The sequence below is a fragment of the Budorcas taxicolor genome, chromosome 15 (genome assembly GCF_023091745.1).
Source record: "Budorcas taxicolor isolate Tak-1 chromosome 15, Takin1.1, whole genome shotgun sequence".
NCBI classification, from domain to species: Eukaryota; Metazoa; Chordata; class Mammalia; order Artiodactyla; family Bovidae; genus Budorcas; species Budorcas taxicolor.
The window spans coordinates 15173190-15191324 of NC_068924.1; the positions used below are offsets into that span (position 1 = coordinate 15173190).

The 18135-nt window shown below is 43.4% G+C and overlaps 1 protein-coding gene across 5 annotated transcripts in view; it reads right to left on the minus strand.

The window, feature by feature from the left end:
• Positions 1-18135, minus strand: part of AMOTL1 (angiomotin like 1) — a 199743-nt gene that overhangs the window by 87821 nt on the left and 93787 nt on the right. For all 5 annotated transcript variants that reach the window (XM_052653104.1, XM_052653105.1, XM_052653103.1 and 2 more), the window contains one exon: positions 1127-1273. In XM_052653104.1, coding sequence (XP_052509064.1) covers positions 1127-1273 — 147 coding nt within the window. The remainder of the gene's footprint in view (positions 1-1126; positions 1274-18135) is intronic.

Here is an 18135-nt window from a genome sequence, read left to right on the forward strand (position 1 = left end):
TATAAACCTGAACTTCAACAATTAGAACTTCGCAACAACAAAAACAGACCATTGAAAGTTCACCCAAGATGAACTGCTGAGTAACTGTACTAAGTGATGCACAATCCTAGGAAAGCAATTAACAGCGTGGGTTGAGTTGAGCCATCACTCACCCCACAAATACCAACTGCCAACCTGTGATATTCAGGCATTCTGACAAGTGCTGGGTTAGGAGAGTAAAGAAGACAGTTCTTACCCTCAGGGTTTGATGAACAAGCAAATTCAAATAAAAAAATCCACACTTTAAAACAAAATGGATAAAAATTTAAATAAAAACATATTTCCAAAGGAAAATGATTTTTTGGATGAATCATAAAAGGAATGGGGTCTCATTAGACCCAGAAACTACTGAATCTCCTTTTCATGAGCACATCTGGCAAGAACCTTAAGATCCTTCTTTAATGTGGTTTTGAAGAGTTCTTCATGGTGTAACCAATCTCATAAACCCTTAAAAATAGGCAGGAAATTTGTACAAAGGAAGCGGTTCCTTTCCAAATATAGTTTAGAATTACTCTGAATTTCTGAATTACCTGCAAAAAGAGGTATAAATGAAAGCAGAGAAGAAAAAAGAAATGAAAGATTCTAGGAAAGAGTACAAAAGAATATTTAGGAATTAGAGAAAAATTAGGCACTCAATACTATAATCTGGAAGTTCCTACATACTCAGGAACTCTCTCTGTTGAGTGAGTCATGTATTATAATAAATTAACACCAGTGGTAAAGAATCCGCCTGCAATGAAAGAGCCACAGGAGACAAAGCTGCCATCCCTGGGTCAGCAAGATCCCCTGGAGGAGGGCATGGCAACCCACTCCAGTATTCTTGCCTGAAGAATCTCATGGGCAGAGGAGCCTGGCCAGCTACAGTCCATAAGGTTGCAAAGAGTTGGACACTGCTGAAGCAACTTAGCATGCACGCACACACAATGTTAATAGCAAACATTAAAAATAAGGCACCTACCAATAAAGAAACAACCAGTAATCCAATATGCTGCTTTTTAAAAAGAGGATAGAGAAAAAATTATTCAGAAGAGTGAAAAACATAAAATCATCCTGCTTTGCCAAAATGAGTGCCAGTGAAAGAACTTACCAACTTTTTCTCTGATGCTACTGTTTGCCTCCACTGTCAAAGATGCTTCATGCCTCCCAGGATAGAGCTGAAAGTCTGGGAAAAAGTAGCTGGGGTCCTCCAGAATCTGGACGGGACTGCTGGGGCTGTAACAGGCTGGAGGGGCACCTGGGGGCAGAGAGTAAAGTACACCTTAGTGTCAACGAAGTCCTCCTCACCATGTGACTCACACCAGCCATTCTCCCCCATGCCTTTCCACTGGCAGGGGTAGCTCTGTCTTTTTGACTCATAAAATTCCAAAGTAACTATTCAGAATCATCACAAGTCTGGCACCCACCACAATGACCCGTGAGGTCATAATCATAATTTTCAAGACACACTGAGCAAAGGCAGGGGCCCTTTCACACAACTCATTACCAAGGCCAGCGGTAGCAGCACCCACAAACATTAAGCCCCCTGTGGAGCTGGACAAGCCACCAGGTTCGGAGTAGTCAAAGGGAAGGGGGCGGGGAGGCCAGACAGGGAAAACTAAAACGGAAAGAGCAGCTGTCTCTTGGAGCATCTTGAAGATGCAGAGGAGTGGTCATTTTGCCAGACCATGTGTTAGCAAGGGCTGGTTGCAGCCCAGCACAGCACGGCCCCACTCCGGGGGTTCTGGAGCCTTGTGCAGCAGTGTGAGCCTGGGTCATGGGTTCTGGCCCTCTGCCCAGCACTGGCCTTTCGGATCCCACGTGTCTGTTTCACACACAAAGCTGAAAAGGCTTCCTGTTTCAATTAAACGTGACACTGGGTTCAATCCTGCTCTCACTGAACATGAGGTACCATGACATGACGCTGATACACCACAAACAACACTGAGGGAGCACTCAGTGTGATGAGTGGGAGCACTCAGTGTGAGGGGAGAGTCCAGGCTCCGCCCTCTCTGCACTGACTTCTCCCCGTGGGCCAACAAGTTGAAGGCTCTTTTTGGCAAAGGTAATTTAGTTTACTCTGGGGAAAGAGTCATGCTTTTTTAAAAAATTAAAATCCCTGCCTCCAAGATCATTCCATTAGTAAAAAATACAGTTTTTCAGCCATCACATCAAATGGGTCATTCGTAATTTCTTGCTAGGAAGGTTATCTATCCATTTCCCATAAGACCAAAGCACCTAATTATTCCGAGAGGCCACAAGACGGAAATTTACTCATCCTCTTCCTGAGTTTCTCTCCCTCAACCCATGAAATGACATTTGGACATGTGCTCACATGTAGCTAAAGGCTTTCCTAGTGGCTCAGTTGGTAAAGAGTCTGCCCACTATGCGGGAGACCTGGGTTCGATCCCTGGGTTCAGAAGATGCCCAGGAGAAGGGAAAGGCTACCCACTCCAGTATCCTTGCCTAGAGAATTCCATGGATAGAGTGGGATACAGTTTATGGGGTCACAGACCAAGTGATTAGCTATCTTTCTTTTCACACGAAGCATAAGCATGTCTAGACTACAGAAAAAAAGAGAAAAAAAAAGATTTTGACAACTAGAATATTTATCTTACAATGTTAAAATAAATAATGCAGTTGTGAGTTAGAGCTTAAGGTTGAATATAATCCGAGTATGAATGACATACTATATAAAGATCAGCCTAAAATGACAGTTCCAGCGCCTCTGACAGCATCTGTCAGCACTCTTTCTGGCCAATCCGCAGGGACTACCATGGAAAGACACTCAGCCCCTTTTGGGCTTCACCCTCTCCATCTATAAGTCTCAAAGTCGAGAGTTAAAATTAGAAATCGTCAATGGCCTGGATCCAAAGGCAAATCTAGGCTGGCTTCTAATTCAGACAGGTGGAAAATGTTGGTGGAAAGTTGGAGAGCCGCATGGAGCAAGCGTGGCCGCCCGAGAGGATCCCCTGGGGAGCTCTCCAATGCCAGCACCCCGGCCTCACCCAGACCTGGCAGTCAGCGTCCCAGGATAGGACCCGGGCATCTGCATTTCATAGAGCTTTTCGTATGATTCCGATATGCAGCCACAGTTGAGAAGCCCTAAGCCAGAAGGAGAACAGTGTACACAGACAAAGAAACAGGCAAACACAAACACACCTGCTGCACCCGCAGCCCCTCTCCCACCAGATGAGTGTCAGGGGCAGCTGAGGACCCACACACTTCGGCAAAGAGGAGAGACTGCGACAGATACATACCACTGTGTATAAGATAGATAAACAACAACATATTATATACAAAATAGATAAACAGTAGCTAAACTATACAGCACAAGGAGCTGTATCCAATACCTTGTAATGAGCTAAATGGAAAAGAATCTGGAAAAAAATTATATATATATATGTATATATATACGCATACAACTGTATCACTTTACTGTACACCTGAAAGAAACACAACATTGTAAATCAATTACACTCCAATTCAACTTTTTTAAGTGTGGTATTCTCTTACAGTAGATCTGGTCAGGAAAGGCATATGCCGGCGGATTACAACTTCAGGCCCTACTATCAAATTGTATTATCAGATTGACCTCAAATTATAAGTGATAACAGAGAGCAAACTGCCAATAAAATTGAGGCATACCTAAGAATATACATGAATATTGTAGGGGTGTATAAAGGAATGTGTAGGGGATGTGTGTATGTATGGATACATGCTTTCAACATGGATGCCAGCTGTCATGCGCTCCAGGAATCCCACTCTGGGCATACATCCAGACAAAACTGTGAATTCAAAAAGACTGATGCACTGCTGTATTCACAGCAGCACGATTCACAACAGCCAAGACCTGAAAACACCCTAAATGTCCATCATCAACAGATGACTGGATAAAGAAGACATGGTACATGTAGACAATGGAATATTACTCAGCCATCAAAAGAACAAAGCAATGCCATTTGTAGCCACATGGATGCAGCTAGAGATTATCATCTTAAGTGAGGTAAGTCAGACAAAGACAAACACCATATGATATCAATAAAGTGCGGAATCTAAAATAAGACCCAAATGAACCTATCTATGGAACAGAAACAATGTCACAAAGAGAGCAGACTTGTGGCTGCAAGGGGGAGGGGGCTGGAGGAGGGGTGGGGTGGGAGGTTGAGATTAGCAGAGGCAAACTATTACATCTAGAATGGATAAACAAGGTCCTACTGCATAGCACAGTGAACTACATTCAGTAGTGAATCATCATGGAGAAAGGAGATTAAAAAAAGAATGCGTGTGTGTGTGTGTGTATATGTACATATATACCTGAATCACTTTGCTGTATAGCAGAAATTAAAACATTATAAATCAACTAGACGTCAGTTAAAATTTTTTTTCAAAAATAAATTAATTGGGGAAAAAAAAAAAGAAGCCCACACTAAGTCACTCCTATCACCACCAGACTGGTATAAATCACTTTTCCACATCTTATCCAACGGCCTACCAAGTGACAGCAAGCTCCCGGGCTCCAGGCCACAGAGCGCTGGATGCTGGGCGTGAGCACTGAGGACATCAAAGACGTGCCCCTGTCACCATTTCTTCCACAGGCTTCAGTATTAGGAAATAGAATGCAGTTCACACTCGTGCATGAACACACGCACCTATGGAGACTGAAGGACAGGATGCCCAGTTTCTCACCGACAGTCATTTAAGACGCGGCAGCCCCTACACTGAGTCCTGTTCCCACTCTGCCCCTCTTAGAGGGCGAGAGAGAAGGCTGGCCAAGAAGATGATCAGGACAGACCCTGCGGACAGACAGGCCCAGGGTTCATCACTCCACTGGGCGCAGAGATCCCTCCCCTGGAGCCGGGGGCCGGGGGGGTTAGGCGGGGCGGGGGGTCGGGTACTGCCACACCCAAAAGGAATCACTTTATTTCCCTTCCTTCGCTGGGAAGACAAGGGCAAACAACAGTAACACGGATCACAGGCTCTGAAAGAGCTTCCTGGGCTCTGCGGCAAAAAACACATACCAATCCCAGGCCCACGAGCACGTAATCTTTCCCTTCCTGTTCAGTTCAGGATCTTCATTAGGAACACTGGTCGTATAATTTGCATCTGTTTTCCTATGTAAAAACACACTGTCCATAATCTAACCAGTAGGGTCAAGGGTCTCTGAAATCAGAAAACTGGATGTCAGCATCCGTCATGAACAGAAACAGCGGTTTTCCTTGTTAGCACTTCTCCAGTCCTGGGAGCAGGAACTGCAAGAAACCACAGGAGACGCCTGGACGCCACCCCTTCCCAGAGAGTGCTGCAGGGCCTGGCTGGGGCCCAGGGCATAAGGAACACGGCAGTGTTTAGGGGCGTCCATGAAAGCTGGACCATAAAGGTTGAGTGTGGAAGAACAGATGCTTTCGAAGTCTCTGGAGAGTCCCTTGGATTGCAGAGATCAAATCAGTCAATCCTAAAGGAAATCAACCTGAATATTCATTGGAAGGACTGATGCTGAAGCTGAGCTCCAATACTTTGGCCACCTGATGCAAAGAGCCCACTCATGGAAAAGACCCTGATGCTGGGAAAGATTGAGGGCAGGAGGCGAAGGGGACGACAGAGGATGAGATGTTTAGACAGCACCACTGACTCAATGGACATGAATTTGCATAAACTCCGGGAGACGGTGGAGGACAGGGAAGCCTAGCATGCGACAGTCCTTGGGGTCACAAAGAGCTGGACACGACTGAGCAGCTGAACAACAACAACAGTGGCTGAGCGAGGATTCTGCTTCTGTGTAATCTTTACAAGGAGTTGCCTCTAGGGTTTCCAACAGTCAATCTCCACATAAGGTTCTCTTGACTCAGTAACCTGCAGTTACCTGCTTTCAAGCCAGACCTTCATCTAAGGACCACCAAGGGCACAGCTTTGGTCTGCATGGGGAAAGTGGCAGGAGCAACAGAAAACAAGCTCAGGGTCTCCCTCTGGGCAGGGGCCCCCACCTGAAGGAAAACCAGACATCTGTTTGTGTTGCAGTCCACAGAGGGTGAAATTCTGCAAGTCCAGTTTCAGGGTTCAACCTTTCTGCCTTGATTGATGATGACCCATTTCACCCAGAATAGTTTCTTTCTCTTTGCAAAAACTGTATGTTATTTGTCAACAAGAAGAACCCTTTGCTTCTCTATAAGCATGACTGCTTCTGGCTAGCTTCTAAAGCACTGAAAACTTCCTTCCCATTATGGTTCTACACTCTTACTTTCTTTGTAAATGTCCAGAGGCCTTTAGGCAACGCGACAAAGAACGAAGGAGGCTTTTTTCTGCCTCACTCCATAGTAGTGATGACAAAGGCCTCCTTGTTGAGGGGAAACGAGTCAAGGGAAAAATGAAGTGAGTTTCCTGGTGGAAGAGAGGCACAAGAACCCTGGTCACCTGCTCACCAGCTTCACCTTCACCGTTAACTAGTTTGTTCCCTAAGACTAGATCCAGAATCCACAAACAGACTAACGTAACAGGCTCGGGAGCCTCCTTCAGGTGTAGACAGCAGAGGACACACAGCTGGGAATCACCCGTCCTTAATTAAACTGCACTGCCAGCTTGTCAATCCCCTATACATAACCATTTCAGCTATAGCTTCAAGTTCAAACTCTGCTTGGTTTTCAAGGCCACTACACTCAGACCTTTCCTTTAGCTGTCACCAGTCTCGCTGGTCCCCTCAGCATTCCAGCATCCCATGAACATGCCACCTTCATTCTCCAAGGCCCAGTTTCACACTCCCTTCCTGAGGTCCTCTAAAGTTCACCCCAAGACATCTACCTCTTCAGGTAACTCCCTCTAGAACACCTCCCCCTACAATGGCCTGCCTGCCCCCAACAGCCACAGCAATTATGATCGAAAGCGCACAACTGAGCACTTAAACTGTCCAGCAGTTTGCAGTAGTCATTTAACACAGGCTGGTGCATCCAGCAATTCCACTCCTGGGCACATATCCAAGCAAAGCTGTAATTCAAAAAGAGACATGCACCCCAATGTTCATTACAGCATTATTTAAATTGCCAAGAGATGGAAATAGCCTAAATATCCATCCACAGATGAATGGCTAAAGAAGACGTGATTATATATGTATATATGGGGCTTTCCCGGTGGCTCAGCAGTAAAGAATCTACCTGCAATACAGGAGATGTGAGTCTGATCCCTGGGTTGGGAAGATCCCCTGGAGGAGGGTACGGCAACCTACTCCAGTATTCTTGCCTGAAGAATCTGGCAGGCTACAGTCCATAGGGATGCAAAGAGTCGGACACAACTGAAGTAACTAACCATGCAAGCATATGTGTGTGTGTGTGTGTGTAAATAATGGAGATTTACTAAGTCATTAAAAAGAATGAAATACTGCCATTTGCCGCAACATGGATGGACCTAAAGATTATCAGACTAAGCAAGTAAGTCAGAAAGATAAACACCAAATGATACCAGTTACACGTGGAATCTGCATATGACACAAATGAACAAACACAGACTCACAGATACACAGAACAGACTTGTGGTTACCAAGGGTGGGGGAGAGATGGGGGAAGGACTGGGAGTTTGGGATTAACAGATGCAAACTATATATATAGGATGGATAAACAAGACCCTACTGTATAACACAGCGAACTACATTTAACAGCCTATGATAAAACCATAATGAAGAATATACATATGTAGAATTGAGTCACTTTGTCATAACTGCAGAAATTAAACACAGTACCGCAAATCAGGTATACTTCAATAAAATTTTAAAAATACATATAGGCTGGGGCCAGTGTCCTGGAAAGCCAGGAGCTGGGCACTATCCAAGTCCTTGCTCCTTTCTGTATACGGCCTGTGTTCTCTTACTCCCTCCTTGCTGACTGATGGAGAGACTTGGCATATCCTCTGGGATGCAGTCACTGCCAAGTTTAAAGAGGTCCTTCCAAAGTGGGTCTCTGAGAGTTCCCGATGACTCCCAGGCCCTCTCAGTCCCCTAAGAGGAGGAAGCACTCACTATTCCCACTGTAGCTGGCAGTGATGCTCTGGGGTCTGCAGGCCAGGTTCCTCAAAGCCTTCACTCACTGCAAAAAAAAAGACAAAAAAGACCCAAAAACCTCCCAGGTGTCACTGCACCCAAGTGCAAGACTTTCCGCCAGGCCCACGTAAGCCAAAACCACCTAATGCCTTCAAAAACAACTTTACCAACGAGATGAGAATAACCTCCTCTAACTTTATAACAGAGATTTTAACCACAGGCAACAGAACAATTCTGCGGCCTCCACCTTCCTTTTCAAAGAGCTGAGGAATTTACTGAGTATGCCAGCGTCCTCAAAGTCAAACGTAAGCAATCAAGCCTTCTGATCCTGGCAGGACTGGAGGTTTCCCTGGGGAGCCGAATACTCCACTCCAGAAGACAGATGCCCTAGAAACGTCGTCTTAGGAGGAATCTGGAGACCCCACGGCCAGTACCAGAAAAATAAGGGCTGGTCTGTTCACAGGCCCTCATGTGAAGCCAAGCTCCCTCCCTGGGGTAGCCAAGTCACACTTTTGAACTTGAGGTCTGGGGGAAGACAGGTCCCAGCAACCCAGGCTATGAATACCTGCATGCATTGTAAAAGGAAACAGGAATCTCCAAAACAAAACTGAAGGCACATACCTGAAGAGGCCTTCTCACTTACTTTTCCCCAAGGAACCAGTATGTGAAACCTAAGGTAGGGTTGGGAAGAGGGTGGGAGCGGGGAAGGTTTCCAAACTTCCCAGTCCCTACAGGGTATGGTCATCCTGGGCACTGAACTTGAATTTGAATCCTTGGACCATCATAAAGTACACATACAGTAAATATACTTATTTAATTTAGACTCTCTCAAGGTGGAATTTGTGATGAATAACTTTCTCTAAAGTTGTGTGAAGTATAACTCTGTAATGCTTATTTAAAAATATCTCTTGAGATATTATCAGTGTGAACCAAAATGCGAATGTATGCTTAACCTTTAAAGTAACAGCTGAGTTCAACAAGGCACTGTGCTGGGAGCTATAAATAACAAAGAAATGACTAAGACTGTCCTTGGCCTTAGGATGTTATGATTTGGTTCTGGAGACAAGGTGCACACAGCGATCCAAATTTCACTGCAGAGCAAGTGCCCTATTACAGGGACACAAAGTTTTGGAAACTCAGGAGTAATTCCTTCCTACCTGTTGATTGATGGAGGTGATTTGGGACCTGAAATGACAGGGAGAAAGAGACTCCTAAGCTGAAGTGGAAAAAAGGAGGAGGCTGTTAATCCAATTCAGGGTGAGGAGAGGGTGCTAGTGAGGAAAGATGAGCCCAGTGAGGTAAAGGTGAGGCATAGGGACTGACTCCCCGAGATGCCTGGGCACTTTAAGCGATAGGGAGTCCACTGGCGCTTAAGTACGGGTAAGGAGCACGACGAAGCTGAATCTACAGATCCAGAATCCAGTATTTAAGGGAGGTTTTCAAAATCCAATAAAGTTATCATAGGATCCAGCAATCCCACCCCTTGGCATATACCTAGAAAATTCAAAAAGATACCTGTACCCCAATGTTCACAGCAGCACGACTTACACCAGTCAAGACACGGAGGCAACCTAACGTCCATCAGCAGAGGAATGGATAGAGAATATGTGATGCAAAATGGAATATTACTCACCCATAAAAAAGAAGAGAATAATGCCACTTGCAGGAGCATGGATGGACCTAGAGATTATCATACTAAACGAAGTCAGAAAGAGAAAGGCAAATACCAAGTGGCATCACTTACATGCAGAATCTAAAACATGATACAAATGAACAGAAAGACTCACGACATAAAAAACAAACTTATGGTTACCAAAGGGGAAACAGGATGGGAGGAGGAATTGTTTGGGATTAGCAGATACACACTACTAAATATGAAACAGATAAACAAGATCCTACTGTACAGGGAACTATATTCAATATCCTTTAATAAGCCATAATTGAGGGACTTCCCTAGTGGTCCAGCAGTTAACACTCCATGATCCCAATGCAAGGGGCCAGGGTTCAATCCCTGGTCAGGGAACTAGATCCCACATGCCCCAACTAAGAGTTTGCATGCCACAGTGAAGATCCCACATGTGCAAATAACGCACAGCCGATTAAATAAGTATTAAAAATAAACCATGATTGAAAATAATGACAATATATATATGTGTATCTATAACTGAATCACTTTGCTGTACACCAGAAACTAACACAACATTGTAAATAAACTGCACTTCAATAAAAATAAATAAATAAAAGCCCTAGTGCATTATAAACACTATAGAAATGGAAAATAATTTAGAATTACGTGCGTGGTTCAACTTTCAACTATTACCTATCATATTCCTGGTAGGCTGCTGCTGCTGCTGCTGCTAAGTCGCTTCAGTCGTGTCCGACTCTGTGCAATCACCTCTAATTAAATACTAAATTAAATAGTGTTGGAGAACTCTGAATTCACTGTGTAAGCCTTGGGGCTGAGTCTATCTCCTGTTACAGAAGCCAAAAGGTCCCCTCTCTGTTCTAGCAGTTAGAAGGACCTAGGCCTAGTCAACTGATATTCCAACCAAAGACTCTGAATCTCGAGGAAATGACACAAAAACAAAGGGTGTTGCTAACGTGTCTATGGTAACAGAACCCCCAAGAGTTTAAGAGCAGCAGTGGTGTCTATGGTGACCGCCATCATCACAAGACAAGTAGTCTAGCCCTGCCTGGCTTCCCAGTATATCTTCACCTAAAGATATACTGTTCATTTTCCGAGCCTTTTCATTAATATGTGAGCTGCCCAAGGTACTTCCAATAAATTCTTCTATTGCTTAAGTTGGCCACCTGATGCAAAGTGCTGACATTAGAAAAGATCCTGATGCTGGGAAAGACTGAAGGCAGGAGGAGAAGGGGACGACAGAGGACGAGATGGTTGGATGGCATCACTGACTCAATAGACATGAGTTTGACCAAGCTCTGGGAGATGGTGAAGAACAGGGAAGCCTGGCATGCTGCAGTCCATGGGATTGTAAAGAGTCAGACACGACTGAGCAATGACAACAAACTGCTTAAGTTAGCCAAACTTACTTTTTGCAACTTCCATCAAGAACTTCTGACAGACATACATCATATGATACCACTCATAGGTGGCATTTAAAAAAATTATACAAATGAACTTATTTACAAAACACAAAAAGACTCACAGACAATAGAAAACAAACTTAATGCTTATCCGAGGGGAAGGAGAAAAGGGATAAATTAAGAGTTTGGGATTAAAATATACACACTACTATATATAAAATAGATAAACAACAAAGACCTACTGTATAGCACACGGAACTATATCAGTACCTTGTAATAATCTATAATGGAAGAGAATGTAAAGAAATAATACATTTATACATATATGTATAACTGAATCACTTTGCTATACACCTGAAACTAACACATCGCAAATTAACTAAATTTCAATAAATTTTTAAAAGAGAACTTCTGATATCTAACTTACTAAAAAATTAATTGTTGTCACACCTATTCTAGGAAAATAATAGTTAATATCTAAAGTACTACACGACTTAGCACAATCTCGTGTCTATTAACCCAGATATCCTTTGCACAAAACCTAGAGTAAATACTTGCAGTTCCTCCAGAGTTTTCTCCATCTGGAGGGCCTTTCTTCCTGTATAAGTTGAGTCAAGGAAATTCTAACTTTAGCACACACTAAACACTACAATATACACCCTGACTATCCGAATGTCTCTGGAAGTCCTCCTCTAGTGCCACTTCCTCCAGGAAAGCATCTACTCCTCCTCTCCCAATTTTTTACATGCCACTCACTTGCGTTCCCATCACAGTTCATGCACGCTTATGCCACAACATATTAAATTCCCTGTGCATTTAATTTTTTAGTCCATCCCCCTAATAACTTATAATTGATTAACAGCAGGGGCCATGTCTTATTCATCTCTGTATCTCCAGTTTCTAGCAGGAATAAGACCAAAGTAAGTGCTCAATACGTATTTATTGGATCAATGACTCATCTGCACACATTCACGATAAGTGAACGTAGCAGTCTCTAGCATATAATGGATACTCAATGAAAAAGAAAGAAAAAGGAAAAATGTTAGTCACTCAGTCGGGTACAACTCTACAACCCTGTGAACTATATAGCCCGCCAGGCTCTTCAGTCCATGGAATCCTCCAGGTAAGAATACTGGAGTGGGCAGCCATTCCCTTCTCCAGAGGATCTTCTTGACCCAGGGATCGAACCCGAGCGTCTTGCATTGCAGGCTGATTCTTTACCATCTGAACTACCAGGGATACTCAATAAACATATATTAATGGAATTAAGGTACATGTAAAAATAACCAATTACAAACATATTCTCAATTCTACAGAGCTTAACTCAAAGGTGAGTTGTCCCTTTCAAACTGCTCAGGAACCAAGGCTTGGTAAAAGCTACTGGGGCAAAAAAAAAAAAAAAAGATAGCCATCTAGTGCTAAAACAGGTTAATTACAGGCACGTGTGTGTGCACGCTTAGTCGCTCAGTCATGTCCAACTCTGCGACCCCATGGACCGCAGCCCCACCAGGCTCCTCTGTCCATGGGGATTCTCCAAGCAAGAATACTGGAGTGGATTGACATTTTCTTCTCCAGTGCATCTTCCCGAAACAAAAATCAAACCTGCATCTCCAGCATCTCCCACATTGGCAGGCAGATTCTTTTACCACTGCGCCACCCTGGGAGCCCTGGGATTGTGTTCTCAATGCAGCCCTTAATTTCTGCTTCCTTCCCACAGGTCTGAGAGCTGGTGCAAAGTCAGGATACCTCTGAGGGTATCCACCATGCCCCATTAAAACAAACAAACAAAAAAGGAATCATCCCAGTCCTACCACCTGGATTCACAATGACAGAGTCCATGATAAAAGAACTTTACCTACCAAGAGGAAATAATTTTTTAAATTTGAGGTTTTTTCTGTCTAAGCTGGATCTTCACTGCTGCATATGGAATCTCTAGCTGTGGCTGGCAGGGGGCTACTCTGCAGTAGAGGTGCTTGGCTTCTCATTGCAGTGGCTTCTCTTGTCTCTGAGCGCAGGCTCTAGGGTGCAAGGGCATCAGTAGTTGCAGCTCTCAGGCTCTAGAGCTTGGCCTTCAGTAGCTGTGGTCCACGGGCTTAGTTGCCTCTTGACATGTGGCATCTTCCCCGACCAGGGATCGAACCTGTGTCCCTTGCACTGGCAGGTAGATTCTTAACCAGTGGACCACAAGGGAAGTCCTAAATTTGAATTTTAATATCAAATCCAAAGACTATGTAAATATCTTGACTCAAATGCACATAATATTATAATTGATATTTCACATTGATGTATTTGCTGTTTAACTTACTTAAAACTAGAGGTACCTAGACTTCAGAGATTCTTTTCCTCAAGTGTTTTTTTAAAACCATTTTATTAAGGTGTTATAAACACGTAAAAAGCTATACATGTTTACTGTATGCAACTCAATGAGTTTGGGGATAATATACCATGAAATCATCACCACCATGAACATATCCATGACCTCCCAAAGTTTTCTCTCACCATCTCTGTTGTTTGGTGCGAGAGTGATGTGTCCATGTGTGTGTGGTAAGATCTACATTAGACTCATCCTCTTAGCAGCTTTTCACATCACAATACAGTACTGTCAGCTCTAGGCACTACGCTGTATGACAGATCTGTCTCTAGAACTTATTTACTCGGATCAGTTTCAATAAATAAGTCCTATATAAATTGAATGACTGAAATTTAAATCATCTTTAAACATATGTATTTGCTTATTTCAGGACCACAAAGGGATTCTTTCAGGTACCCTGGCTCACATTTTGTTCCCGCTGAGGAAGAAAAATTATCACCAGCACGTAAGCTTCAAACGTGTTTCTATCACTGTATGCAGACAGTAAGTACTTAATGCTTGGGGAGCAAAGGAAAACAACAGGATGAAGAGCCTTACAACAAACCCCAAGACAGAAAATAAATGCACAGTTGTGCTCCTCATGGCTCCCTCTCACCCACACTGCGGCGAGAAGAGCAGCCCAGTCACGCCTGGCCCTGTTCCTTCAGCTTTCCAGATCTTACGGACGCAGGTTGCTGCGGCTGAGTGACACCCAGAGGCCTGCCAGGCAGCAGCGTCTTGTGGGGACTGGGACTCTCAAGAGGCAAAGTACCTTTCTTCTCATCACACTCACCACCAACTTCACAAATCAACATCGGCTCATGAATGAACTACACAATTTAAGCAGCCAATATCCCTCCAAGAAATTAAACATCTCTTTGGTAATAAGAATATAACCATTCAAGCAGGAGCTACCATTTATTGAGGGCCTATTAAGTGCAAAAGACTCTTGAGTGTTCCTAAACTGCAAGATCAAACCAGTCAATCCTAAAGGAAATCAACCCTGAATATTCATTAGGACTGATGCTGAAGCTCCAATACTTCGGCCACCTGATGCAGAGAGCCCACTCACTAGAAAAGACCCTGATCCTGGAAAAGATTGAAGGCAGGAGGAGAAGGGGATGAAAGAGGATGAGATGGTTAGATGGCATCACTGACTCAACGGACATGAGTTTGAGCAAGCTCTGGGAGACAGTGAAGGACAGGGAAGCCTGGTGTGCTGCAGTCCACAGGGTCGCAGAGTCAGACATGACTGAGTGACTGAACAACATTAAGTGCAAGGGTGATATAAAAATTACTGTATTTAATTATCACAACACTATTCCCATTTTGTAGACAAGGATACCAGGCTCATAGTGGTTAAGTCATGCCCAGAGTCACAAAACCAGCCAGCAGAAGAGTCCCTCAGCCCCACCAACAACAAAGTTCTTCTTACTAAGCACTCCTGCCTTCCAAAGATCAGTCAGTCGTGCACACAATTTATCAAATTATAGTTGAGGTACTATATTATATGTTACAAGTGTTCAATACAGTAATACACAATTTTATAGGTTATACTCCATTTTTAGTTATAATAAGATATTGGCTATGTAAGCTAAGTATATCCCTGGAGCTTATTTTAATCATAATAATTTGTATCTCTTAATCCTCTCCCCTATATTGACCTTCCCCCTGCTTCCCTCTCTTCCCACTGGTAACCACTGGTCAGGTTTCTCTGGATCTGTGAGTCTGCTCATTTTTGTTATATTCACTAGTTTGGGGTATTTTTTAGATTTCACATATAAGTGATATCATATAGCATTTGCCTTTCTCTGTTATGTCTTGCCCTCCAAGTCCATCCATGTTAGTGCAAATGACAAAATATCACTCCTTTTTATGGTTGAGTAGAGAAGGCAATGGCGACCCACTCCAGTACTCTTGCCTGGAAAATCCCATGGGTGGAGGAGCCTGGTAGGCTGCAGTCCATGGGGTGGCACAGAGTCGGACATGACTGAAGCAACTTAGCAGCAGCAGCAGCAGCAGTATTCCATTGTGTATACATATCACATCTTCCTTACCCATTCCTCTGTTGTCAGACACTTAAGTTGCCTCCATATCGTGGCAACTGTAAAAAATGCTGTTATGAACACTGGGATGCATAGATCTTTTTGAATTAGTATTCTTGGGGGTTTTTTGGATATATACCCAGGACTGGGATTGTAATGTATACTTAATTCTCTCTTTTTAACTGAAGTCGAGTCAATTTACAATGATCCAGGTATACAGCAAAGTGCACACTTGATTCTAAGTCCTCTTTTCCTGCCTAATTTCTTACATCAATATTAGAGGAGTTTTAATGAAATGTCCTTGCTTGTGAACAATGGGAAAAGGCTCAGAGAAAGCTTCCTTCTCTCCCTATATGCCTGCATAAACGCCAATATATACAAGCAGGTTTGTGTTATTACTTATAAAAGCTTAGGAGAGCAAGCTGCTGCCAACCACTGCAACACCAAGGCAGAGGATGAAGCCGCCCCTCCCACCTCTCTCATTTAGCCACCTATTATTTTCACGATAGTGTCTCCACTTTACCAATGAATTCCAGACCTGTGGTGCGTCAAAGTACTCAGGGACATTTTTAAAATGTCACCTCCAAGTCCCCATGTCAGACCTGTAACATCAAGATCACCTCAAGTATGGACCAGAAATGAATTTTGGAGAGCCACACTTCACAATTGATTTGAATGCAGATCAGGGTTGGGAAGTTTGGACTTCCCTGTCATATAAGATCTTGTACAACACACGAACTGAAAAGTTGTGGTAAACTGAAATTTTGTAAATCAATCATGTTTTAAGCCAAAACGTGTTAGATTTATGAACCAAAATGATGATGAACAATTAAAAGTGATAACTTTTCCTAAAATTAGTGAACCAACTAATCTGCATTTACTCCTTTAACGTGAAGAATTCTTTGCATAAATTTGTTACTTTTTAATAAATTTATATTTGAAGTTGATAGTTTTGGTACCCCGTTATTTCATAACTGCTAACCTGAATGACTGGTTAGCATAATGGAATATGGCTATTTCAGTTACATCTAAAATATTGTTATAAAGATACAATAACAAAGCAATCATACAAAAAATACATCTAATTCAATACGATGGAAAAAAGCCTGGGAAACTGCCTATCATATTATACAATAAATATGTCTACCTCTGAAACTCAGCAATCACATGGCCAACTATGTCACCAAGCCAAACATGACAAGCAGCTATCTAATTACAGGGAAGGAAGGCAGAGAAAGTAACATTATTGAGCACGATATGGTACAAACATTACCTCAGATAATTCTCACACCCCTGAGAATTAGGTTTCATTATCTCCTTTTTGCCTAAACAAAAACAGGAATGACACTCTGAGTCACAAAGCTCAGAGCCTTAAGGTTAAGATGCAAACTCAGCTTGGACTGTTCCAGAGCACACCACAGAATTTAAATGATATTTTAAAACACGTAGGTATCTGTGATAGTATCTGGGTTTCTTACAACTGCTATGAGTTACAAAAGCTCACGGGTCTGTGAGTTGGATTAGCAGCACCGTGCGGAATCACTAATTCACTCATCTCCTCATGCATGGGCTTCCCTGTTGGCGCAGTGGTACATAACCCGCCTGCCAATGCAGGAGAGGCAGCTTCAGCCCCTGGGTCGGGAAGACCCCCTGGAGAAGGAAACGGCTACCCGCTCCAGTATTCTTGCCTGGAAAATTCTAGGGACAGAGGAGCCTGGCGGGCTGCAGTCCCTGGGATCACAAAGAGTCAGACACAACTTGGCAACTAAACAACTCATCTATACATTCCACAAAGATCTATGACGTTGAGTGTCTGTCAGGGTAAAAGAGTGCCCAGTATGAGGCTTGTGACAAATATGACACGCTTGTGAGAGACAGCTGTACAAAGTGGAGGGCTGCTCACCGGTACGGAAACGTAACAACGCAAGCAGCTGGATGGCGGCGTGGAGCAGCGAGGAGGGATAGAGTCCCACATCCCTCTCAGGGCACACACACTGGATCTACTGGGCCACGCTGACCTTCCTCTCTTTCACCTGCATGTTTGGGATCACGGACAACACCTTTCAAAGACTCTGTCAAGAGCTACAGAGCTAGGTCAAGAAGAATGCACACATACTGAATTCATGAAGTTCACACACAATAATGCCAGTAGAAAAAACACTATTTATTTATTTTTTTAAGGTCTATGACATTGCTTTTATTTCTGCTGTTCAATTTCCCTTAATTCACATCTGATGACTTATTCAACTTCTAATTTTGTATTGGAGCATAGCTGATTAACAATGTTGTGATAATTTCAGGTGGACAACAAAGGGACTCACCCATACATATACACGTATCCATTCTCCCCCAAACTCCCCTCCCCACCAGGCTGCCATATAACATTGAGCAGAGTTCCCTGTGCTACACAGTAGACCCTTGTTGGTTATCCATTTTAAATATAGCAAGTGTACATGTTGGTCCCAAACTCCCGAATTATCCCTTCCCCCGACCCTTACCCTCTGGTAACCATAAGTTCACTCTCTAGGTCTGTGAGTCTATTTATGTTTTGTAATAAGAACCCCCAATTTATACTAGAACAGAGGGAAACCTGCTGCAAAATACAATTTCCTGGAGGCAAATGAACTACATGTCTTGGAAAGAGGGAAATGGAA